At 50.6% G+C, this 24,751-nt stretch overlaps 2 protein-coding genes across 11 annotated transcripts; both read right to left on the minus strand.

Moving 5' to 3' along the window:
* Nucleotides 1-4: 4 nt before the first annotated feature.
* trappc8 (trafficking protein particle complex subunit 8) lies at nucleotides 5-16,293 on the minus strand. Of its 3 annotated transcripts, none has more exons than XR_013468501.1 (30): nucleotides 15,928-16,293; nucleotides 14,904-15,113; nucleotides 13,060-13,143; nucleotides 11,836-11,925; nucleotides 11,334-11,508; nucleotides 11,094-11,247; nucleotides 10,920-11,007; nucleotides 10,404-10,666; nucleotides 10,070-10,185; nucleotides 9,834-9,984; nucleotides 9,522-9,622; nucleotides 6,522-6,627; nucleotides 6,137-6,268; nucleotides 5,760-5,984; nucleotides 5,463-5,568; nucleotides 4,543-4,737; nucleotides 4,309-4,466; nucleotides 4,156-4,230; nucleotides 3,626-3,731; nucleotides 3,376-3,533; nucleotides 2,837-3,264; nucleotides 2,452-2,605; nucleotides 2,284-2,380; nucleotides 1,936-2,002; nucleotides 1,796-1,857; nucleotides 1,479-1,670; nucleotides 1,166-1,267; nucleotides 943-1,082; nucleotides 778-867; nucleotides 5-700 (listed from the first exon to the last, which is right to left on the minus strand). XR_013468501.1 is itself a non-coding variant. In XM_040185208.2 (30 exons), the coding sequence occupies exons 1-30, from the start codon at nucleotides 16,082-16,084 to the stop codon at nucleotides 466-468; spliced, it is 4,416 nt and encodes a 1,471-aa protein (XP_040041142.2). In that variant the 5' UTR covers nucleotides 16,085-16,293; the 3' UTR covers nucleotides 5-465. The 3 variants fall into 3 exon arrangements, 2 of the variants coding, with proteins under 2 accessions (XP_040041142.2, XP_040041143.2); XM_040185208.2 differs by having other exon boundaries at nucleotides 1,796-1,854; nucleotides 1,934-2,002; XM_040185209.2 differs by lacking the exon at nucleotides 13,060-13,143 and having other exon boundaries at nucleotides 1,796-1,854; nucleotides 1,934-2,002; nucleotides 15,928-16,272.
* A 969-nt stretch (nucleotides 16,294-17,262) lies between these two features.
* commd2 (COMM domain containing 2) lies at nucleotides 17,263-24,504 on the minus strand. Of its 8 annotated transcripts, none has more exons than XM_078107525.1 (7): nucleotides 24,358-24,487; nucleotides 21,654-21,810; nucleotides 21,281-21,522; nucleotides 18,840-18,922; nucleotides 18,161-18,235; nucleotides 17,989-18,087; nucleotides 17,263-17,595 (listed from the first exon to the last, which is right to left on the minus strand). In XM_078107525.1, exons 3-7 carry the CDS (start codon nucleotides 21,405-21,407, stop codon nucleotides 17,386-17,388), a joined length of 594 nt encoding a protein of 197 aa, XP_077963651.1. In that variant the 5' UTR covers nucleotides 21,408-21,522; nucleotides 21,654-21,810; nucleotides 24,358-24,487; the 3' UTR covers nucleotides 17,263-17,385. The 8 variants fall into 8 exon arrangements, with proteins under 8 accessions (XP_077963651.1, XP_077963653.1, XP_040041147.2 ...); XM_078107527.1 differs by having other exon boundaries at nucleotides 24,233-24,475; XM_040185213.2 differs by lacking the exon at nucleotides 21,281-21,522 and having other exon boundaries at nucleotides 21,733-21,810; nucleotides 24,358-24,504.
* Nucleotides 24,505-24,751: the final 247 nt, after the last annotated feature.

Here is a 24,751-nt window from a genome sequence, read left to right on the forward strand (position 1 = left end):
AAGATCATTAGTTACATCTTTATTCCCTATTTACAGCCAATTTGTTATATAAATATAATACACCATTTTCAGAAGTCGATGCATACAAGAGCTTGATTACGATAGGTTAAATTCGCTGATTGGACAGGCTAACACATGGTGGCCTGATGAACTGACAATGCACTCGTATAAAAATCACATGGGGGCGGTTTGTGTACAATAGTCAGGATGTAAACAGCTCTTGTTAAAAGAATTTAAGTTCAGCTTCGGTCCATTAAGGATTCTCATGTGACTCCGCCCCTTTATGTGACGCACACACCTTGAGGTGGGCGGGGTCACCTGTGTGTTGATCAGAAGGACTCGCACAAAGGAAGTAACATGCGGGTGAACGATGGAACTAAAACAATCAGTTTCTATCTCAGTAATTGGTACAAACATCTGTCCTGCGGTCCAGTGGTGGTGTGCGCGTTGCGCCCGCGGCTCCACTCAGGCGTTGTTGATGATGATGAGGGCGGGACTCGCCGCCTGCTGACTAGTCTCACAAACGGCGGCCTGCTGCGTCGGCTTGGCGAACACTCGCGGCGTGTTGAGGTTGTAGACCCCTGCTTGGAGGAAACAGGCTCTCAGGGTCACGCACAGCACCTGCTGAGGCTCCAGCTGCAGCTTGTACTGGGTCCGACCCACCCAGGTGAACGAGCCGTGGACCTCCACAGACTCTGGGCTGGAAGAGGCACAACACACGTTCACAGCCACGCCTCCTTTATTCGGTCAGCGTTTCCCGTAGCAACGCACACGTACCTGGGGCTTTTGTGCCTGAGGTCAATGAGGACGTCCACCGGCGCCGAGGAGCAGTTGGACAGCGTGAGCGTGACGGGCACTACGCACAGACTGGAGACACAAGCAGCTTTACTCATACGGGGATCGGTGCACGCATCCAAACGCGTCCTGCTTTACTGGTCTCACCTCTCCTGGACAAACGGGTGGCTGTGGGTCTCGGGGTAGTGCAGGTTGGTTTTGATGAGCTGGGACAGCTCTGCAGAGGGCGGGGCCACTGGAGCAGGAGCTTCTGGTTTAAACTTCAGGAGCACCATCTCCTGAGCTTCCTGCCAGCACAAGAAGAGCACACGCGCACCTTTATGGCCTCAAACGCTTCAAAATAAAAAGATCCGCTGTGTCTTTACTGCACCTCTTTGGGAGTCAGTGAAGTCACCTCCTTGCCAAGGGTCTGCAGCGCCACATGGAGCTGTCCCTCCAGGATCAGCTGCTTGTTGTCCTCCACCACATAGGCCTGCACACACACTCGCAGTTTCAGCCTAAAACACTCAACATTCAAACGTCAGGATTCCTCAGAGAGGCGGTGAATGTGTATCAAGAACCCTGTTTGATTAGAGGGTCTTGGACCAGACTTGACACAACGTTGTTTAAGTGTCCAGGGCTGCACCATTAGGACCATCATCTGCTTGCTGCACTTTGCATCGCCAGCCTCTCCCTGCATGTACCTTCCAGATGACGATTATGTGGAGGTCCAGCTCGTTGCACTTCTTGACGATGCTGCTGATGTCAGCGGCTCGGTCCTCCTGAATCCGGCTACTGGACGACGTCCTGGACGCTGTCCCTCCCACTCTGTGAGACTCCGGGCTCCGACAGCCACGGAAGAAGAAGTCTCCACAGGGGGTGGAGGAGCTGATGATCTGCACAACACAAAAGACATGGCGTTGATTTATCTAGAATCCTGGCTTTCGGTGCCATTTCACCAACGTTATGGCATTTGGCATGAAATGACAGTGCTGTGGTGTTTAAATGGCCTTCCACCTACCCGCTCATTTCCCAGGTTCACGTCTGCAAACGTGTATTTCTCTGCAGCATCCGAGGCCGCTGGAGGCAGAAGGCAGAGCAGTCAGAGCTCCTTCAGAAGCCACATGGCCGTCGCTATAGTAACAGAAGTCATGGGTACCTGGGGGGGGGCGGCATCGCGTGGCTCTGAAACACAGCTTGGCTCGTTCCCTGCTGGTGAGCTTACAGTCTGGGGGGCAGACACACATCTTTATATAGTGAACTAAATGAAGGAAAACACGTATTGCACAAAAAGGGACCTGAGCAATAAATCATTTATAGAAACAAGATCGGAAGGAGGACTTGTTTGAACTTGTTACCAAGCCGCAGACAAACAAAAGCATTTATCAAATCTGATTGAAGCCAACTTTACATTAGTTTTGGGAGCGTTATCTGACACGTGGATTGTTCCTCGTGGTTCCTCCACTGAGGCATCTTGGGTAAAGTGCGGCTCACGGGTTGAGCGTTTACCTCGGTCACTGGCCGGGTTGATGCGCCTGTGGAGGCGCCAGCGCTGACTGCTGCTGGACACCTGGACGATGTGGAACTCGCGCACGCCGCCTTCGCTCTGGGGAACACGAGAACCCGTGTGAGCAGCTGTTCCACCGGTGCCTTCTGCAGACGCGCGCCGTAACTCACCGTGTTGATGTTCTCGACATCCACGAAGACCAGCGTTCCGCCGCCGCCGTCGTCCAGCCGGTGGTGTGGCGGCACGCTGCTGCGGCAGGCCGACGCCTGGACGCTCAGGGAGCGGCTGGCACAGATGAACACCGTGTGACGCAACACGCGGTGGCTGCACACGCAGAGGAGACAAGAACAGGACACGGATGAGGGCGGACAGACAATGTGTCCAGCTGTCAGTCCAACACGGTTGTGCTGGACAATTTGATGGTAAATTCACATGCGAGTCCCAGGTGGAACTCCGCCCGCATCTCACGGTCTTTACTGAACGCCTGCTTACCTCAGGTGACACCCACAGACCAGCAGGGGGCGCAGTGGAGGTGGTTAGTTACCTCACATGTACCTGATTTGCGTTCCTTTCTCGGTGCTCTGATAGTAGAAGAGGAAGTTGATCTCGTGGACTCCCTCGTGGTCGGGTCCTCGGAGCCACAGAGGCAGCTGGGTGGACTCCCCTGGTAGCAGCGTGCCGCCATCTATGGGAATGTCCATCACGCCGGACGGCTGACTGAAATCCCCCGCGGACACCAGCATCTCCGACGCCACCGAGCCCGGCGGCCGGGTCACGGTCTTATAGGCCGAGCAGTTCTCCGCTGAGGTGGGGCTTACGGGTGTGAGGGGGGTCGTGCCCTGGCTGCCAAACGTGAAGAAGTCTGGGTGCGTGGAGGCCACCCGAAGGCCGCACAGAGCGACTGCGCTGACATTACAGAACTCCACGTAGGCCTTCCTGATCTCACCGCACAGCAGCGCCGTGGGGAACTGCAGGAAGAAGACCTGCAGCAGGAACACATGAGGTCTGAAAGCTCTACGTGTGATCTGACCAACTCAACGTCATCAACATTCTGCTTTGAATCCCTAAGCGGATACACGGTGTGTCAGTGGTACCTCCATCAGGGGCATGGGTGGAGTTATGATGGGGTCCAGCCGCCGATCCAGACCGTGTCGAACCAACATCTTGTCCTCTTTGGTCTGGTTCAGTCGTGGGCCCTGGATCTTAAGGTCCTGTCTGCCCCGGACCAGCATGAAATCCACGGCCTGCTGGCCTGCAGACGGCAGCAGAAGCACAGAACCGTCGCTGACATGAGATAAACAACAACAACAACAACAACAACCAATGCGTGTGAACCGAGGGTACCTTCAGAGCTGGGGGCCGTCTCTGCACAGGGGGCTGCAGCCAGGTTGTAGACCACGCCCACAATGCTCAGCTGGCCCGTTCTGCGTGGCAGCAGCTGGAGTCGCGCCTGAGGTCAAAGGTCAGTGTCACGTGTCAGATGAGCCAAGGGGAAAGTCCCTGACCACTTCAAAGACTTTTCACACACGTTTCAAGTTCTTTGTGGGGGGGGGGGGCTCCATTCAAAGGGCCGGGTAGCTCATACCGCTGCTCAAATGACACCTTTATAGCTACGATACTTCAGATTTCTACAATTGATCAACTGTTTAATAAACATGAAACCCTGTAAACAACAGCTACAACATTCTTGGTGTTTGTGTGCCTTGAACAGAAGGTCGATGCCAGCTAGCTAGTGTAGTTACACCAGAGTGGTGTTTGGGTGGGGGACGCTTTTACAGTGAAAGTTGCTAGTAGGGTGTGAGCCAGTCACCCCCCCAACGTGATCGCTATGAGCACGGACAGCTGATACGCTGGAGCTCTATCGGAGCCCTTACCATTTTGGTCTCTTCTGGACCCATAAGGAACTCCAGGATGATCTGTGTGGTGACGACGGTGTCCGTCTGTGGCATCTGCAAGAGGAAACGGACGTGTCAGGGACCGCGGAGGCCGGGCGTCTTGGTTTTTATAGCGTCCAGCTGTCCGCTCACCCCTTCAGTCAGGCTCTCCTCGTTGGTGATGGCTTCTCCTGCCGTCTCCTCGGAGGGACTCGCCCCCTCGGCAGTGAACTTCCAGAGGAGTTTGAGGTTGGACAGAGCCAGAGGAACCTTCAGAGGGTTCCTGAACGTCACCTCCACTATAATTGGCTCTGAAGGAGAAAGAGGGATGAATACTGAGCAGGGGACAGTGGGGGCTCCTGATGAGAGGAGATGAGGAGCACGAACCCTCGGCCACAGCCAGCGGGCGGCGCAGGTTGTCTGTCTGGCTGTTCAAGCAGCACTGGGTGGGCTGGAAGCTCGCTGGGACAATCCCCCTGTTGGCAGCAGCCACCAGCTGCTCCTCCAGGTGGCCCCACATGGCTGCCAGGTCCTGGTCGTACTCCTGGTCCAGAGACACGTGAGTGGCCGCCTGCTTTTCGCCTGCACACAGCAAGTATTTACAGCTGGAAATGGATTTGTCATGAAATGATCTCATGATCGTGAGATGAATTCATTTGTCCCCCCAACACATTCATCAGTTACAGCGAACCTTTGCCTCATTGGTTCATTTTATTCTGTTCAGATAAAATGATCCCTCATTAGTTCCACAGCGGGGAAACTAACAGAAAAAACTATTGTACAATAAAAATAGCAGTAATAAAAACAATAATCCACATAAACTTAATAAAATGAAACGTTTGTCTATGAATGAAATATGAAGAGAGGTCTGCAGAGACGTGTTTCAACGGGTCAACTAGTAAATAATCTCTAACGTCGGTCAGGAGACTAATGAATGTTAGCAATATGGAGCCCGTCAACCTCCTGCTAGCGTGATCCTTCAGCGCTTTAGAAGCCTCAACAAACTATCAACACTTCCTCCTCCACGTTATCTATTCAGCTCATAATAATATTACATATCTGTTCCTTCTCTCTACCTTTTTGGTTGTTTTTCTTGAATGGTACATAAAGGGACCAGTTGCTGTGGTACTATGCATGTATGCATGCGTGTATGTATGCATGCATCCGTGTATGTACGAGCTCAAGTAGCCAAAGACAGAGGACGGACAGACACAGAGCGGCCTGGAAGACGTTGAAGCTTCATTACATTAAAACATGAGGCGCATGTTAACCGGTGCAGGTCTGATCACAACTCATCACTGCGTTACCTTCTGCAAGGCGCCGCTCGTGTCCAAAGTACACTCGTGTGGCTGAGCTGTGGATGCAGGGCAGAGGCAGCTGGGGGAGGCGGTCTTCATTTCCCCCTACAACACTCTATGACACACACACACACACACACACGAGTAAATGGGATATAGAAAGAAGGAACTAAAATATCTTCATGATTCAGTGACAGAGGTCTGAGAACGGAGCCCTGAGGAACTCCACATCACTTGTATTCACTATGGGGAGTTACCCATCCACGCACAGTGGTCTCTCCCCACATGTGGTCAAGCTTTGGTCACCTTATAGACGTAGAGGTACTCTCTGAGGAAGGCGCCCTGCTGTGTGGCCGTCTGCCTGCTGTCATTGGTCAGGATCTGTCTGAAGGCGGTCACAGCGTTCTCTGGTTGGCTGAGTGTGAAGGACTGACGGCCGATAGTGAAGTTGATGTGGTCCTCCGCCAGGGACCAGCCCCGCTGCTTGTACACCTGCATGGCCTGGCAGTAACAGCGCAGCGCGTGCCTCCTCTACATGAAGGGACAGCACAGACAGGCAGGAGTGGAAGCTTCAGAATTAAAACCGATTGAAGATGAAACTGTCGGAGACCAGAACAGCGCTCACAGGGAGAAACCTGGTGGATTGGACCACCACAGTAGATTAGGGCGGTTGAAAGGCTCACCTGTCCCGCTTTGCTGAAACGATGACCGGCCAGGATCATGTGGAAGGCAAACTTGCGCACCATAGGATTGCGCATATTAATGAAGCAGTGGGCAGCTTGTTCCAGCAGCAGAGCACTGCGCAGGTCAGAGTCCTGAACATACAAGGGAATGAAAGAGGTCGGCACAAAGCTACTTTGTTTGACTGTTAGAAATACATCCATTATTCTGCATAAAAGGTCAGATTTTCCACAGTCCTCAGGTGTCCTGGTTTGACAATAGGTGGCAGTATTTACCTGGTGTGCCTTGTCAACCAGCTCTCATGACTTGCTGAACCAGAACAGTGATCACTGAATGAAGCAGATCACGCTGTCCTGTTGCACTCAGATCTAACGCATACATCCTCACCTCGCTGGTCATCTTAATGAGGAGCGTTGCAGCCTCGGAGTACTTGGCCTGACTCTTGAGTATCTCAGCACTGAGCAATGCACAGCGCTCAGCCAGCACCATGTTCCTGTCGAGGGCAGAACACATCTTTTAGGTGTGCATCACTACAGCAGATGGTTTGGAAACGGCGTACATTTGATTTATTCAATTCAACAGTTGGACCATCCTCAGAAGATATCTCGCATATCCGCGCAGCACGAAGACGAGCAGGACAAAGACGAGCAGGACAAAGACGAGCAGGACAAAGACGAGCAGGACAAAGACTAAGGAGGGTTTCGTGGAGTCTTCGGGGCGGCTGAATGCGGCGCCTTCTTCTAGTTTTAATTATGTGTTTGGGCGACTGTGGGTGAGTGGGGAGCAGGTCGTCCTCAAATCAGAGGGTTGTCGGTTCGATCCCAGGCTCTGCTAACCCGCATGTCGTTGTGTCCTTGGACAAGACACTAACCCAACATGGCTCCTGTAGTGTGTGGATGTTAGTTACTGATGGGCAGGTGTCACTGTGTGTGGTTCTCCTGTCATCAGTGTGTGAATGGGTGAATGATGTCATGTAGTGTTAAAGCGCTTTGAGTGGTCAGAAGACTAGAAAAGCGCTATACAAGTACAGTCCATTTACCATCTACCCCTTGACCAATACCTGTCCGAACCTCTTCCCACAGATACTACCGGCCTCGGGCTAGATCCGCTCTCTATCGTAACCTCTCCTCTCTCACCTATCCCACCCGCTCCACACACGTCCAGCACCTCGTCACAAGAGGTCTCTGGAACTGCCAGTCAGCGACTCGCAAGCCTGACTTCATCTCCGGCTTCGCTATCCAGCAGTCACTCGACTTCCTCGCTCTGACCGAGACCTGGATCACACCTGAGAACACATCCACCCCAGCCGCTCTCTCCTCCGCCTTCTCCTTCAGCCACACTCCCAGGCCCACTGGTAGGGGTGGTGGCACAGGTCTACTCATTTCACCCAAATGGAGCTTTTCGCTCTACCCTCTTCCACCATCCACTCAACTGTCTTTAATTCCATGCTGTAACAATCACTCACCCGGTACAATTAACTATGATTGTCCTTTACCGTCCGCCAGGCTCCTTGGGTCATTTCTTGGAAGAACTGGACATTCTCCTGTCCAACTTCCCTGATAATGTCCCTCCGCTCGTCCTCCTGGGTGACTTCAACATCCAGACAGAGAAGTCATCTGACCTCTTACACCTACTTTCTCCCTTCGCTCTGTCACTCAGTCCCTCTCATCCTACTCACAAAGCCGGCAATCACCTTGACTACATCTTCACTAGAAACTGCTCTACCAAGAACCTCTCTGTAACTCCACTTCATGTGTCTGATCACTTCTTCATCTCTTACTCTCTCCCACTCTCTATAACTAACGACCCCCCCTTTGACTGACTCTGTACCTGTTTGTTGCAACATTCGCTCCCTCTCTCCCTCTCTCCCTCCTCGCTGGCATCCTCTGTTCTATCAGCCCTCCCTTCTACTGACTTCTTCTCACTCTTGCATCCGAACGCTGCTGCTGAGACTCTCCTCTCAACTCTTTCCTCCTCTCTAGACTCTCTCTGCCCTCTTACGACCCGACGGACTGGCAAATCCCCTCCGGCTCCGTGGCTGTCTCAACCGGTGCGTGCCATGAGGGCCACCATGCGAGCGTCGGAAAGGAGATGGCGTAAATATAAACGACCTGACGACCTGCTTGAATTTCAATCTCTCCTCTCCTCGTTTTCTGCTTCTATCTCTGCAGAATCGAATCTTCATTTTCTAACCCCAAAAAACTCTTTTCGATCTTCTCCAACCTCCTCGAACCCCCTAGTCCTCCTCCACCCTTCTTCCGGGTGACTTTGTCAACTATTTTACCAAGAAAATAGCTGACAAACGCTCGTCTTTCTCAAACCCACCTCCTACTTCTCGCGTCCCACCGACCTCACCTCTTTCGCCCTCACTTTCCTCTTTCACCGCCCTCTCTCCTAACCAAATTCTTACCCTAGTAACCTCTGCCCGTCCGACCACCTGCCCTCTTGACCCCATTCCATCACATCTTCTACAATCTATCGCTCCTGACCTCCTTCTTTCCTCACCTGTCTCATCAACACTGCTCTGTTATCTGGCTGTTTTCCCAATTCTCTGAAGGAGAAGAGTCAACCCTCTCCTGAAGAAACCTACCCTCAACCCTTCTGAAGAAAACAACTACAGACCAGTCTCTCTTCTTCCCTTTTTGTCCAAAACTCTTGAATGTGCTATCTTTAACCAACTCTCCTCTTATCTCCACTGTAACAACCTCCGTGACCCCCACCAGTCAGGTTTCAAGGCCGCTCCACAAAGACTGCTCTCCTTGCTGTCTCAGAGCAACTCCACACTGCTAGAGCTGCCTCTCTCTCCTCTGTCCTCGTCCTTCTGGACCTTTCTGCTGCATTTAACACAGTCAACCACCAGATCCTTATTTCCCCCCTTCAGGAACTTGGTGTCTCAGGCTCTGCTCTCTCCCTTCTCTCGTCCTACCTCGACGACCGCACCTACCGGGTAACCTGGAGAGGATCTGTGTCGGAACCTTGTCCTCTTACTACTGGAGTTCCTCAGGGTTTCGTCCTGGGTCCCCTCCTCTTCTTGCTCTACACCAACTCTCTCGGAGCCGTCATTCGCTCGCATGGTTTCTCCTACCACAGCTATGCCGATGACACCCAACTAATTCTCTCCGGCAGCGCAGGTACTGATTCAGGCTCTTGTCATCTCCCGCCTGGACTACTGTAACTCTCTCCTGCGGGTCTCCTGCTACCACCATTCAACCTATGGACACAAACCCCTGAGAATATCTGCAGCATCATGCGTCACCACTCAGGACAATAGATACCTTTACGTCTAGAGATCAATAGACATCATACGGTCAGGGAGAAGACAACTTGTGCTAAAGTGAGTTTTCAACACAAAGACTGATAATGAACGAGACGAGAGTTGGCTCTTACTTGCAGACGTCTCTGTACGTCTGTATGGCGGTGTCCATGTAGTGGGTGGGGTACGGTCTGGGGGCTCCAGCCTGCAGAAAGGCGGACACCGCAGCCATCTCCTGCACAGGAGGAAATGAGTGGACAGAAGATGAGGAAAGAACACAGCTGGGTTTCATCCCCTCGGGGGTTCCTTGGCCTGGCCCTCTCATGACATATTCCAGCAGAGTGAGACGATGGGACTCGATGCCTCGGTTTCCACCCTTCTGGCATCTAAAGTAACAGATACCATTAAGGCCCAGGGGCACCGTGTGTAGCAGCGTGCGTCCTCACCAGGGCTCCTGCGGCATACAGCATGGCCTGGTCCGACAGGAAGTCTTTCTTGGCCGTGTGGTAACAGCTGTAGGCCAGCTCGTAGTGCTGGACCAGGAAGCACAGGTCAGCCATCTTCCTGATCTGCAGCTCAGGGGCTTCTGGGGGGTACCTGACGAGACATTAAACCGGCATGTATTTAGTCTTCACGGTGGTGAGGTGAAGGCGTGAATACGTGAGACTGGGGGGGTCCTTACAGGAGGCCACATGTGCTCTTTGGTTCACTGACGCCCTTCTCTGGAACTTTCCCTCCTCCGAACCACTTCTTGGTGGCCGTGAACAGAGAGCGACTCAGACCTTTCCTGGAGACCAGCTGTGGACGGACAGGTAGAGGACATGTTGTTAGCTGAGCTGTGTGTGGGGGGCTGGAGGTGGTCTAGCATGACCCTTGCGACTTGGCTGCAGGTGAACCCTGAGCAAATACACACCCGTTAACCTGGAGGCCTCTGTTTGTATTTATACTTTTGTAAAGAAGAGAGCTATAGAAGTGCTGCCTTGTATGTTACGGACGGATCGGGCCTGGAGCTGCACCTGGTCGTTCAGCTGGCGGATGTTCTTCTCTATGTGCGGCAGCAGGCCTCTGAAGGTGAACTCCTGGATGAACTGCCTGATGTGGTCGTGGTCATTCAGCGTCAGACAGGCCCCGTGGCTCCCTGCTGCCCCCACCAGGCTCTCTGGATCCCTGCCTCCTTTCTTCAGCTCAGGTTGCTCGGCGCTGAGCGCGTGCAGGCTGCCCGGGCTGCTCGCTGTGTCCAGCTGCAGAGGGTGACCTTCCAGGCCGGTGGAGGCTCCGTCTGGGGGTCGACGGTGCAGAAACAATCAAGACAGAGATGCCTTTGATGTCAGAGACCAAATCAGCCAGGAGCAGAGAGACTGAACACACTGAACATGATCTGTGAGTGTGTGTGTGGAACGTGACGGTTCTCTCTGATGCTCGTGGGTCATTTTCTGGACAGATTCAAAGTAACGTTGGTTAAAACACCAAGTAGTTACCAAAGTACCATGCGATAGAAAACCTGCAGGAACAACATGTAAGAAGAAGGAGACCTTTCTCTGTCGCGTGATGCTTGTCCACTTCAGCTGCACTGGTGTTGTTCTCAGCAGGACCACTGCTCACAGCTGCATCTTCATCCTCCTGCAACGGGTCCCCATGACAACACAGGGCCCATTATTCCACAGAACACCACAGACGATCAGACCCACAATCAGTGCAGCACTCACCTGGTTCTGCATGTTGCTCCTGTGCAGGTACTGACTCCAGGGGTCCGGCATCTGTTCATCGTCTTCAGCAGAGGTGCTACGAGAGTTGACTTTCAGCAGGTAGCAGCCCTGGTGACCGTACCGCTGTTTCATATCCTCGTACACGGCGTCCGCCCTGGGGAGGGAGCCACACAGAGGTCTAGCGCTTTGTGCAAAGGCAGCACGGACTACACAACAGGCGAGGAGCGCTCCGCTCAGTACCTCTGCTCGCCGCCCTCGCCCATGTCGTGCAGCAGGACGTAGTACTTGAGCGTGTTGGGGATGAACCACTTGGGGTTGGTGTAGTCGCCGCTGTGCTGGATCCTGTGCTGCTCCTGGGAGAGCTTGAGGAACTGCTCCACAGGGACTGTCTCGGTGGAGGACACCACCAGCAGGCCTGTGAGGACCAGAGCGTCAAGGACCTACAACCTAGTGGAGCAAGCAGGGGGGGGGGGGGCCTCCACGCGAGCGCAGTCCTACTACACCTGTCCAAACAACGGATTATTGATTCTGAATGGGTTTGAGATTACTGATCGCAGCTCCCGTCGGGATATTCACCCTGTCCAGACCTTTGGAGGAGAAGCTAACGTAGCAGCCCAGACAGGCTGTACTCAATCCCAGAGGCGCACATTGGGAGCTCGTTTGCAACATCTGAATCCACATCTGTGTATTAGCATGTGTTACACCTTACAGGTCAAACTCTTTTTCCCTTGCGGAAGGATACAGGCGAGGTAGTGGTTGAGGAACTCGTGTTCGGAGGCGGCCATCGTCTGCAGGAAGTTCTCCCTGTAGGCTTCAAACCAGGGCGTGGTGGCTGGGAACACAGAGACAACATGAGGAGCAGACGAGCAGCGCTCTGCCATCTGAGCCTCTACTCTGCAGCCATGGCACCCGACCCCCCCGACACCCGGCGGCGGCCTGCGGCGGGAAGAGGCTGCCATGTGCAGCGCTCTGCAGATGCTCCATAAAGCAGCAGGTGAAGCGTGGCACTCGTGTACTGTGGAGTTATCAGCTGTTCTCATACTTATGACAACAAGACGCCGCCGTATGAAACAAGGTGGACGACCACTTGCTGCTCACACCTCTCCGACACCAACAGCGGAACACAGCTCCTACCAGTCACCATAAAAGCCTCAGCGGGCAACTCAATGAGAGGATACAGCGACATGTAGGTGGATCCACATGATGGATGCTATCAGCTGTATGAACATACGCGGGTACAACTAAGCACCCTCCTTCATAGAGAGTCCACGGTGCTGAATACAACTAACGAACTTGCTGGTTCTGTCTACTTGCTACGGTATCAACAGGTTTGGGAATTCAACATAATTCTGTTGCTGTCCTTTCTTTAAAGAGGTGGACAAATTCAGCGCTTTCTGAAGGGAATTAAATGTATCGGAGGCGTTGGAGCCCTCCGCCTCACCCCACAGCTGAAGGTGGAGTCTCCTGGATTCTGGCTGCAGAGGTTAATGAGCTCATGTTGTATCTCCGATCTGCATAAACACCAGAACACTCAAACTACTTCTTCCTGCAGCTTTGTTGTGAAGGGCGACGCATGAGGTGGGCCGAGCAGCTGTGGATCCATTCATTTAGAGCGCACATACTTAATGACGGTCAAATGATGTCACCTTTTCCTTAAAGTAATACATGTCTTCACTCATAGGCCATCACTGGGCATTAAGCCAGGGAATGCAGTCGGATTGAAATTGGACAGAAATATGTGTAGTAGAAAGTGAAGAGAAGCCCTGCGACCCGGGAGGAAGGAGAAGCAGCTTTCAGGAGGACTGACAGGGATGAAGCTCTGAACTACATTGTGTGAGTGTCTGAGAGGACACGTGGTCCCTCTGTGGACATGCACCGGGCATGTGTGGGGACAGGTCTATGCAGGGTGTGAAGGAAACAAAGCGCTGAGAGACAGCCAGAGGACACTAGGAGGACGCAGCGATACCTGTGTAGTGCTTGGAGGTGCTGACTTCAGACAGGGTTTGTCTCCAGGCACTGTACCACGGGACGCTAGCTTTAACACAGTGATCTGATAGGTGGAAGCAGACAGCCAGCGCTAGTGTTAGCAACCAGGTGTCTTCATTCAACAAGAGCACTTACATTGTTAACGCAAACTGTGGAAAGTAACCCAGGAAACCCCGCCCACTGTAGGTAGACCGGCCAATCCCACCGCAGCATGGGTTAGCGCCAACGAGCTGCTCCGTAGACTCATCAATGGGTCAGTGTGTGTGTGATCAGTGCATGTAAATATCACACACACACACACACACACACACACGCAGGAGCCTTTAACTTCGCCATAACAGGTTTCACTTCACTCAATTCTATTTCATTAATGTCATAAAGGAACAGTCACTTTGTATTGTGTCAGAATATCAGAATATCCAACACATCTGGTAAATTCCTGTTTGTGTGAACATGGTGACATCACCAGGTTAACAAAGCAAGCAGCCACCGGCACCAGGGAGGAGTATTGTTTGGGTCGATACTGCACTAAAACTATTATTATTTACTATAACTAATAAACACCTGGCTTCAAACTATAAACAATACATCACTATAAATAATAAACCTCTGGCTTCAAACTATGAACATTACTATAAATAATAAACCTCTGGCTTCAAACTATGAACAATACATCACTATAAATAATAAACCTCTGGCTTCAAACTATGAACATTACTATAAATAATAAACCTCTGGCTTCAAACTATGAACAATATATTACTATAAATACACATCTGGCTTCAAACTATGAACAATATATTACCAGTTTACAGTGTTTCCCCTCTGAGAGCCAAGGTGTATCTATTGGTTCATTGGAATTTGGGGAATATTAATCATTTCATTTTAGATTTATTGTCATTGTGCAGAAACTAAGGATCCATAATATTTATTGAAAAGCACTCATGTTGGATTGATGTCATGCTTCAGGTAAGCTATCGTTAGCTGCTGCCAGGACGAGTGCAACAAAACTAAGAGTTTCAATTGGCTCAGTTAGCGAAAACCGTGTTGCGAGTGAGTCCTAAAGGAACCGGTACCCATCCGGCCCTCTATCCAGACTCTGAGGAATGACGTGTGATGTTGGTCTTTGTATACATGATACCATGTGACATCTGCCCTTCTTTAAATGCAGGGCAGCCAGAGGAAGAGGAGTGCTGATGACTTCCTGGGGGCGCGTGGCGCTGAACACGCCGCACGTGGACAGATGTGGAATCTAATGGATTCTTTTGACAACAATCTGTATGACTGTTGTATTTGTAAGTGTTAACCTGAAAACGCATGACGCTGTACGAATTTGACTGTTTGGTTTCCACACAATAACATATTGTTAGTAGTAGTGAAACCAGCGGCGTAGGAGAACATCTGGACCTCCCGTCTTTCTATGAGGGGGGCGACACAATGAGTAATCTTTATTTGAAATAAAAGCAGGTAAATGAAAAAGTGTCACCAGGCATCAGAGGAGAGGACCTGCTCCTCAATTAGAAGATCATCAAGTACATTCACATAAGCATGATGTTGGTGCATTCAGAACCAGAACCAACAGACATATTGGGTCCTTACAGAGCGACGTGTCCGTCTATGTCTGCTGTCAGATGATTCATTGCCTTTATTCTCTCTAAAAGGTCCCTTTGTTGTGGGTTTGATGACATCACACACACGTTCTGAGCGTGAGCCATCGGCGGCGTCCAGCGCGTAGCAGCCAATCTGACCCAGCGGCCGGCAGCAACACTGTGGTCTGCGTTTCTCGCTAAATGAATCCTGTGTGGTTTGGAATGCAGCTCTTACCACTGAAGTTGAGGTCGTAGTCGCCGGCCGTGATGACGTTGGTCGCCGCGCCCTCCTGGGGCTGGCAGGACGACACCACCTCATTGAGCAGGCGGCGCTGAGCGGGGCTGAAGGCAGCACACGCCGGGTTTGGACTTGTCACTACATTGTTGACACAAATGCGCAGGTTTTTCACAAGCTGCACCTGGTTACTGGGGTCCCGGATGTGACCTGGAGAAGAGGCGACAACATAATTAAAGGCTTTTTAAGACGCGTGTTCCGTCTGCACGTTATAGAAACAACCGGCAACCAACCAGTCCAGAAATAAGACGGCAGGCTGGCTTTAGCTCCTCTTGGTGTAACTTAGCCATAGCTAGATGTGATAGCACGCTGCTAACATTGGCTAGCCAGGATGTGATGTATCCATGGAGATAGTTACCTTTGAGGAAACAGGAAACGGCTAAAGTCTACCGAGGTTCAGCTTGCTCAACTCCCATTGGAGCGCAGAGCAAAAGGGGCGGGCCTTAGCGATGACCCCTTTGATAGAGTTTAGTCCTTTAACGGTGTCGTTTTCATCACAGATGTGAAAAGGTCGACGTGGCTTTTTCACGCGTCGTCCTGCCAAACGGAACAGAAGAATCTGACACGCATCGTGAAGCGGGACGATCGGGTCAGAAAAAGTTCGGACCCGAGAGTTGACGTGGTGATGTGATGCCACGGCTCGCAGATCACATTGTCAAGTTATCATATTATCGTGTTGTCACATTATCATGTTGTCGTGTTGTCGTGTTATCGGGTGCACGGCTCTGCAGAGGAAGCCGTCACGAGTCGGAGCCCGTCAGCCGATAACCGGAACCGTTAATAGACCGAATATGTCGCGCGTTGGTCCGGTGTCAGTCTGGACCCCCCCCCCGGTCCGAACACACAGCCAGTCTGTTAGCTTCGGTTAGCCCGCAGCTAGCTCCACAGGCTACAGGGGCGAACTGTCTCCCCGGCGCCCCGTCCCGAGGCCCGGGGGCCGGGGAGCGGGGAGCGGGCAGCTTACCTTCGGACGTCAGTCTGCAGAAAGGCCGCAGCAGCTCAGCGAAATTCAGGTTGTTCTTGCGAGTCACTCTCTCCGCTTCCTCGCTGCATAAGACGGCCACCATCGGAACAAACGAGTCCTGGACCAACTCCTGCACGGACTGCACGCATTGGGCCATGTCGGACCGGTGTCCACCGCGGCTAGCTCACCGAACCGAGTCAACTGTCCTGTAGACGCAGAACGCCGACTAGATCATCTCGCCACTCGCGATCCTGCTCTATTCGCACACGGCGGCCATGTTGAATCGGCCAGCAGACTTCCTGTGTGGAGCTGAGACGATCACGTGATGCCTGACCCCACTTCCTCCTCCTCGTCTCACGAGACAGGTGTGCTGCCTCGTATTGGTTTATTATTGGCACGATAGTGGTGATGGTCGGTCCCGATCTACGCGGACCCTCTCTGCAAAAATGTTCCTATCAGAAAACTGTTGATATCTTTTACACTTACTCCCTCATAATTGATCTCATTTAATCTGGCAATAACATTAAGTGTTCCCCCAAATGGTATTACTATGTGGTTTCATATTGTAGTCGCTTTGTGGATGATGTGGAGAGGAAGACGGCTTCTACCTGATACAGATTTAGACTGGCAATTAGGGTTTTAATGTTATGAATGTCTACAAACAAAAATATAGTTGTTTGTATTTCATAGCATGCTGCTTGTGAACATTTGGGTATCACAAAGCTAAGTGACTGCATTCTGTGCAGTGACCAGCAGGGGGCGACTCCTCTGCTCCCATAGAAGTCTATGAGAAAATGACTTCTCTCTTGATTTATTCCCTCAGTAAACATCGTAAACATGAGTTTATGGTCTGTCTCTAGTTTCAAGTCTTCTTCAATACAGCGTGATGCTCATTTAGTGAGTTGGGTTTCATTTGAGTTAGATTATTATTATTGCTTTAGAGCGAGGCTATTACCACAGGAGCCGCATAGAACTCCCCTACAGTCCTAACCAATGGGTGACCATAAAGCACCTACTACGTCTAATGCAAAGTCAGTGCAACAACGCACAAACTGAAATAAATATGCTGTTTATTCCCACTAGGTTGCTACTAGTTATGCCACATAGAATATATGACGTATACATGAAAGCACCATGCACATCCGCGAAGAGACTCTCCTGTTCCAGCCACATGATCCAATGGATGGAGGAATGGTGACTGGTGGTCTGGGGAACTCCTTGTGGTGTTTGAGCTGATCAGATGTTGATGCTTGTGACGGGGTAGTAGCCACTAGGAGATGTTGATACAGTGTTGAGTCGGTCTCCACTGATGCTGAACAAACCACAAGAAGCAACTTTCATGTTGTCTAACACTTTAATACACCATCAGGAGTCCAGCATCCAGAAGCAGAGCAGAAGGCTGAAGGCAACGCGTGGTCGGTCACAGCAGAGGCAGCTCGCGCGTGAACACACCTGTGCTCATTTGATGTTGCGGAAAATGCGCCGCGCGTGATTGGTTTTTATGGCAGCCAGAGCCCCCTCCAGGGTGGAGATGAGGTGCAGGAGGGTGCCGGGGTCCGTCTGGAGAACCCTTCTGCTGAGCTCACCGGTGCCGTCACCTCCTCCGGTGAGGAGCAGGCGCATCGTCAGCACGGGGACCACCTGCTGACGGATCGCACGACTCGCCAGCTGCCAGGGGGACAAATGTGGATGCTGAAGCAAACCCATTCACCTCCATTCAGGGAACAGCTTCATCTCCGCTCCCGACACATGGCTCATGTTGTGGGACGGACAATGATGGTGGTCTTCAGTGTCAATGTAATGACAACATAACCTGACCTAACTGTCGTTTGCAACGCTTTTGTACCCTGGCTTCCTCCTCTCCTCCTTCCTTACCTGCAGGCTCACAAGTGCTGCTGGTGGAAAGGTGCTTAGTAACTAAACACCAATTAATTGACAAACACAATTACAAACAAAAAGATAGCCGAGTAGAACAAGTTAACGTAAGGAAATATAACCTTCATTCTTCATTTAAAATCCAAGGCAGATGATTAAGCAGCGATGAATGAAACGCAGACGCACCTGTACATCCAGCCTCCACTCCAGGTTGTGGTAGGCGGGCAGGTTGGAGGGCAGCTGACTCAGAATGCTGCGGATTTCACTGTGGTGTTGCAGGTAGAGCTGCAACATAAACCCTCACACACTGAGCTGGACTCCCATCATCATCTCACATCCAACAGAAGGTAGTCAGTACCTGTAAGAGGATCTGGTTGAGCTCTTCACCAAAGCCCAGAACCAACACCGAGTCCAGGAAATCCACCTTAGAGATCTACACACACACACACACACACATCTTAATGTTGGCCTCACTGGTAAATATGGGACACACTTGTTTCAGGGGGTTTTAGTGTCCAAGGGTAAGCCGATAGCGAGCTAGCACACATCCTTCAATGTCGCAGACATTACTGCCTTGTAGGCCCTGATCACGTGCACGCCGCCTAACTGACATGTGCTGGCACCAATCATCTCCCCTGATGAAGGTCCATTAAAGTGGTTGACTCTGATGTAGCAGGATATAGTTCCATCATGACACGGTGGTGGCTGGTGGGGTAGATTATTAAACGGTTGAATGGCGTTGGCATCAGCTAGCATAAGTTGCCCCAGGTAGTATTACTGGGCCCCGGGCAACGTCCCCATCAGGCGAATGTTCATGCACACTGACCGTCACGAACACCCGGACACGGACAAGGGCACTGGCAAAGCGAGGCCTCACATAGTGACGGCTAAAAGAAAAGCGTCCAACCATAAGCCAAACACACACCTGTAACCCTGGATTTGGATTGTGCTAATTCCTCTAATCACCTTCAGGTGAAGCTGCAGCGGCCTGTGAACCTCTCCCATGACAAACACAGATACACGTGTGTGTTAGTCACCATGTGTTTGGAGCTCTCGGTCATCAGATACATCAGGCCTTCCACTCCACGCTGCACCGTCTCCACCGGAACGCACAGCTTCCCTGCAAGCAGCGGCACACTGAGGTCATGCAGGTCTGCTGTGGTCATCACGAACATCACTGAGCACGAGCCATATGGCGGCAAATCACTGTCAAAATCCGAGAGCGTAAATCAGGTTGATGCCCGCGCGTAAATCAAACATCCGTCTCGCGTTGTCAAACTAACGCCCCCCTTCGGTAACCGTAGTGGAGCGTAGATGACAACCAGCTACAACCGTCATTACCGGCACATTAAGACCAATGCGTCCAGCTGGCAGCCCGGTCCGTAGTGGTAGAATGAAGTCCGAATCTGTGAATATCTTGACAACTTTCAATACCGATCGACTTTTTGAAAAAAATAAACAATGAGGTTGTAGTGAATGTGATATACAAGATATGCGCAGGCTCCTCCATAGTTCGGTAAAGTTATTAGATATTCAGATTCAGACTGACGGACCGGTCTGCCAGCTGGACGCGTTGCTCTTGCTGCTTGTGGCTGGTTGTCATCTACGCTCCACTACGGTTACCGAAGGGGGGCGTTAGTTTTTTCACAACGTTTTATCTCATAATTTCGACTTCTTATCCCCTTACATTAGTACGGAAATGGGCTTCTATAGTTTTGTGAATGCATCACTCCAGCCAATCCAAAGACGGGGTTTGTAACCAATCAGGTGTAGAGACCATGGTGACTGGCTCCGCCCCCTTACTGTCAAAAAACCACCGTGGAGCGCGAGCAAAGACTAACCTCACGAGCGAGGAAGTTCACGCTCCGCGAGCGAGCAGATACCTCGCTCGAGACGGACTTTTGCTGGCGGATGTTTGATTTACGCGCGCGCATCAACCTGATTTACGCTCTCGGATTGTGACAGTGATTTGCCGCCATAGAGCCACCAGGAGGAACACGGTCATCCGTCTCTTTAAGCTACTGATGGAGGATTGAAATGCACTCCATCATGAACAGATGGTGTTTGGTTGCAGAGCTGACTGTGAGCGGTGAAGGGATCACTGCTACTTCTACTTCATGCCGTTTAGAAGCGTACATGTAGTGGGCTGTGAAAAAGTGGTCTTCTTTCTCATGTTCTCGCCATCTTTGTCACGTTTAAATGTTTTGGATCAAACACAGTTTCATATAAGACCAAGTAAATACAAAATGCAGCCGAACCCAAACGGCACACGGGTTTCTCACGTAGCGTCCATACCGGTGCTACACCGCAACAACCAACGTTGCTCTTTAGCAGTCGGTAGGTTATTCTACACGTCATGGAGGAGCACGGCTGTCACAGCTACTTGTCTTTTGTGTGTAGGTCATTGTTAGAACTTCACAACAACAATGAATAACGCACAACAAAGACTCTTTAACAGCCAGTGACACAAACTATTTGTAACACTAACAATTGTACATTTATAAAAAAGGGGCGCTGCAGGACGGGTGGGACTCCCCGCTGATTCCTCCCACTCTCGTCGGGGGGGAATCTGGAGATGCCTCCGCCAAGAGACCCGCCCTCCTCTGGCTCTGATTGGTTTGGAGGAAACCAATATTCAGAGAATTATTTCTGCACGGGATGCTGCATTGAAGACAACTCAGACAATACGGGACCAACCCCGTCCCGCCTTGATTCACAATTTATTCTCAAATACGGAACGATTCCGTATTTTAAGGGACTTAACTTTGGTGGCAACACCAGCAGCCACAACGAGCTAACAAGCTAACGAGCGGTGCGAGAAAGAACCCCCCCCCGTTAATGAATTCTGAAATCTGAGATCTCAAAAAATAACACACGATAACGCGAAATTTGCGAAGGGCCGAGAAACAAAGTCATTGACATACGTCAGTCTGGAAAGAGCTACAAAGCCATTTCTACGGCTTTAAACTCCAGAGAAGCGGAGAGAGACACCATCCACAAACGGAGACGCCCTGGAACCGTGGGGAACCTTCCCAGTTGGGGCCGGCCCAAAATGTGGGAATGCCCACCAAAGTCACTCCAAACTTGAGTGCTTCGAGGACTCGTATGGGAGGTCCTAAAAGAACCCAACTCAGGTAAGGTCGAGGTGGAAGGAGACGGGGCAAACATGGCGTCCATGGGAGAATCCCAAGGAGAAAGCCACTGCTGACCAAGAAGAAAACAACGGCTTGTCACACATTCGCCAAAAAACATCTTTTGTGCTGAACTGTGCAGATGAGACCAACGGGTGTGCGTCTCGTGTAAAAGTAACAAAGCATTTCATAAAATCAGCTACACGTGGTGGGGGGAGCGCGATGGTGTGGGGCTGCTTGGCAGCTTCAGCTGTAATTGATGGAACCAGAAAATCCTGGAGGAGGATATCCGGCCTCAAGCTCCAGAGCACTTATGTTCTGCAGCAGGACAATGGTCCCAAACCCACCAGCAGGTCCACCTCTCAATGGTTCTGACGGAGCCGGATGAAGGTTTCGGAGTGGCCTACTCAAAGTCTGGTTGAGATGCTGTGGCTCGACCTTAAACAGGCCGGTTCTGCTCCAATGGGGCTGCATTCAGACAAAGAAGAGTGGGTCAGGATTCCTCCACAGCAAAGCTCAAAAATAAAAGATGGCGGACCAAACCCAGGGGTCCCTGCTCCATCTCGCCATCAGTACGGGGGACCTTGGCCTGAAAAACGTTGAAGGCACCTGCTCTAATGAATTAAATCATTAAAAAATGCATTTTGTATTTACGAGGATCGGAAACATATGTGTGTGACAAATATGCAAAAAGGGCAAGCAGCTGAAGTGTATGCATACTGCAGATGACGCGTCCACTAGAGTCCACGGCGCTCACTAAAGATGGACCAATCAGCGGCATGGTAGGTGCACGTCTTACTGGCTGCTCCTTCATAGATCTTGGGACTGCTTCCTCTCCTCAAAAACTCCAGCGCTATGCGACCAAACTCCCCAACCACTGAGGAGAAAACACACACACACACGCTCAGTTTACTAAATCAGTGTGTTCCCATCACATTCAGGGACCCCGTGATCGTGCGTCTGAGGGGCCGTGCTCTCTGAGGACCTCCCGTTTGTCACATATTAGCAGAACACAGAAACGGTATACTAGAAACACCCCAAATCTTATCGAATTAGCAGGATTAAATGTTTAGGACGACATTTCTTTTATCATGTTTGTGAGGCGTATTGTGCTGGTCCGTTGAGCTTCTGGCTATAAGGAGAAATGGAACACTGCGGTCCACTCAGCAAGGACTCGGCTTTTAGTGCACCGGTATGCCGCCATTTACTGACCTGAATAAACGCTATTTAATCCACAGTTCCAGACAAGGACTGATGCATGTGTGTTCAGGACTTCTCGGTCTACTCCTTAACTTTACACATTTAGAGATTTCTCTAAAGTAAAAATCCTATATTTGCAGGTTCAAAAAGCTTATTTCTCAATATCTGAGCTGCAATAAAAGGACTTTTCTCAATAATTCTCATACATGTGTTAAGGACCTCTCGGAATACTACGATACAGAAAAGGATTTAGAGATGCTCCAAAGTAAAAGTCACATTTGTATGTTTAGAAAGATCCTTTCTCAATATAACTAATATACAATGATTAATAATGAATCTCCAACTACTCTTATGCTGAAAGGGAAAGATTTATATGGTATGATTCTCTAAATATATATATATATATATATATATATATATATATATATATATATATATATATATATATACACCCACACAGGACAAGTCTCGCTTAGTACTTTGAGAATTAGACATTTTTACAGTACCAAAAACTAATTTATGAATATTACTGGCATTTTGAGTGTACGTTTCTCAACAATTCCAATGTGTGTTTGTTAAAGTCTTTACAGAAAAGCATTGTTTTGGAATAAAATGAACACATTTTATTTAAGAAATCTCTTAAAGACTGCTCTCCTCGCTGTCTCAGAGCAACTCCACACTGCTAGAGCTCCTCTCTGTCCTCTGTCCTCGTCCTTCTGGACCTCTCTGCTGCATTTGACACAGTCAACCACCAGATCCTTATTTCCTCCCTTCAGGAACTTGGTGTCTCAGGCTCTGCTCTCTCCCTTCTCTCGTCCTACCTCGACGACCGCACCTACCGGGTAACCTGGCGAGGATCTGTGTCGGAACCTTGTCCTCTTACTACTGGAGTTCCTCAGGGTTCCGTCCTGGGTCCCCTTCTCTTCTCGCTCTACAACAACTCTCTCTCGCATGGCTTCTCCTACCACAGCTATGCCGATGACACCCAACTAATTCTCTCCTTCCCTCCCTCGGACACCCAGCAGGCGGCACAGATCTCTGCCTGTCTGACCGACATCTCTCAGTGGATCCGCCCACCATCTGAAAATCAACCCCGACAAGACTGAACTACTTCTTTTTCCAGGAAAAGATTCTCCGACCCAGGACTTGACTGTCAACTTTGGCAACTCTGTGCTAACGCCCACTTTAACCGCTAGGAACCTCGGCGTCACATTCGACAGCCAACTCTCCCTGACTCCCAACATCACTGACAACACGATCCTGTAGATACACGCTCTATAACATCAGGAGAATACGTCTTCTCACTCAGAAGGCAGCGCAGGTACTGATTCAGGCTCTTGTCATCTCCCTCCTGGACTACTGTAACTCTCTCCTGCAGGTCTCCTGCTACCACCATTCCACCTCTGCAGCTCATCCAGAATGCAGCAGCTCCACTGGTCTTTAACCTTCCTAAGTTCTCCCTCACTCCTCCACTCCTCCGCTCTCTTCACTGGTACCGGTGGCTCATCCAGTTCTAAACATGGTGCTCAGGTACCATGCTGTGAATGGATGGGGTCCAGCTTACATCCAGGACCTGGTCCAACCCGACATCCCGACCCGCACTCTCCGCTCTGCATGTGATAAACTGCTTGTTCCTCCTCACTGAGAGCAAAACACTGGACTAGATCTCCACTCTTTGCTGTCCTGCTCCTAAATGGTGGAAGGAGGTTTCTGAAGACATCAGGACCACAGAGAGCCTTCACATCTTCAGACTTAAGACACACCTCTTCAGAGTCTACCTCCACTAACACACTAACTAACTGGAGCACTTACATTGGACTTATGCCACTCATCTATAGCAAGTTGTAAATTGGGTTATTTGATGAAATTGCACTTTGTTTCTTGCTCTGAGTTTGTATCTTTATGGTTGAAACGCACTTATTGTAAGTCTCTTTGGATAAAAGTGGCAGCTAAATGACATGTGATGTAAGTGGTAGAGTAGAAATATGTCATTATGATCGGTCCTGAACACACATACTTCAGTCATTGATTGAATGGCTGTTATTGCGTTAATACCGTAAATGTCTGCATACAGGTGCACTAAGAGCCGCAGTACTCACGCGGAGTGCAAGTTGTACTAATAATGGCGGACGACTTTCTTCGTTTGTTGTCAGCGGACAACCACTTGTCGACCGCTAAGCGGCCCACATGTGGTCGTGGTACTGATCCGGGACCAGCCACTGACCTGCGGAGTCAACTCTCGGCAGGAAGGAGAGATGTTCTTTATGTTCTTCAGACAAAACCAGCAGCATCCTGAACGGCCTGGACCCCGACACGTCCGCCAACCCGGAAACCACTTGGCCAAAGTCCGCCCTACGCAGCCTGTCATTGGCTTACCCGGGAGAGCCCAACCAATCAGACCAAAGAGGGTAGCAACCATCAGCCAATCAGAGGCGGAGTAGGGCGGGTTGTAGTCCTCCCTCCTGGTCGGTGTTCATTGACGTGATGTCTGAGTTTGAGCTTCAGATGTGTGCGTAGAGGGGACAGTTTATAGGAATCACTCTCAACTCCAACACAATATGGAACCGTGTCATTAAACAACCCAACCAAACTGCTAAACAAATTATAAAGATGGGTAC

The sequence above is a fragment of the Gasterosteus aculeatus genome, chromosome 8 (genome assembly GCF_964276395.1).
Source record: "Gasterosteus aculeatus chromosome 8, fGasAcu3.hap1.1, whole genome shotgun sequence".
Taxonomy (NCBI): Eukaryota; Metazoa; Chordata; class Actinopteri; order Perciformes; family Gasterosteidae; genus Gasterosteus; species Gasterosteus aculeatus.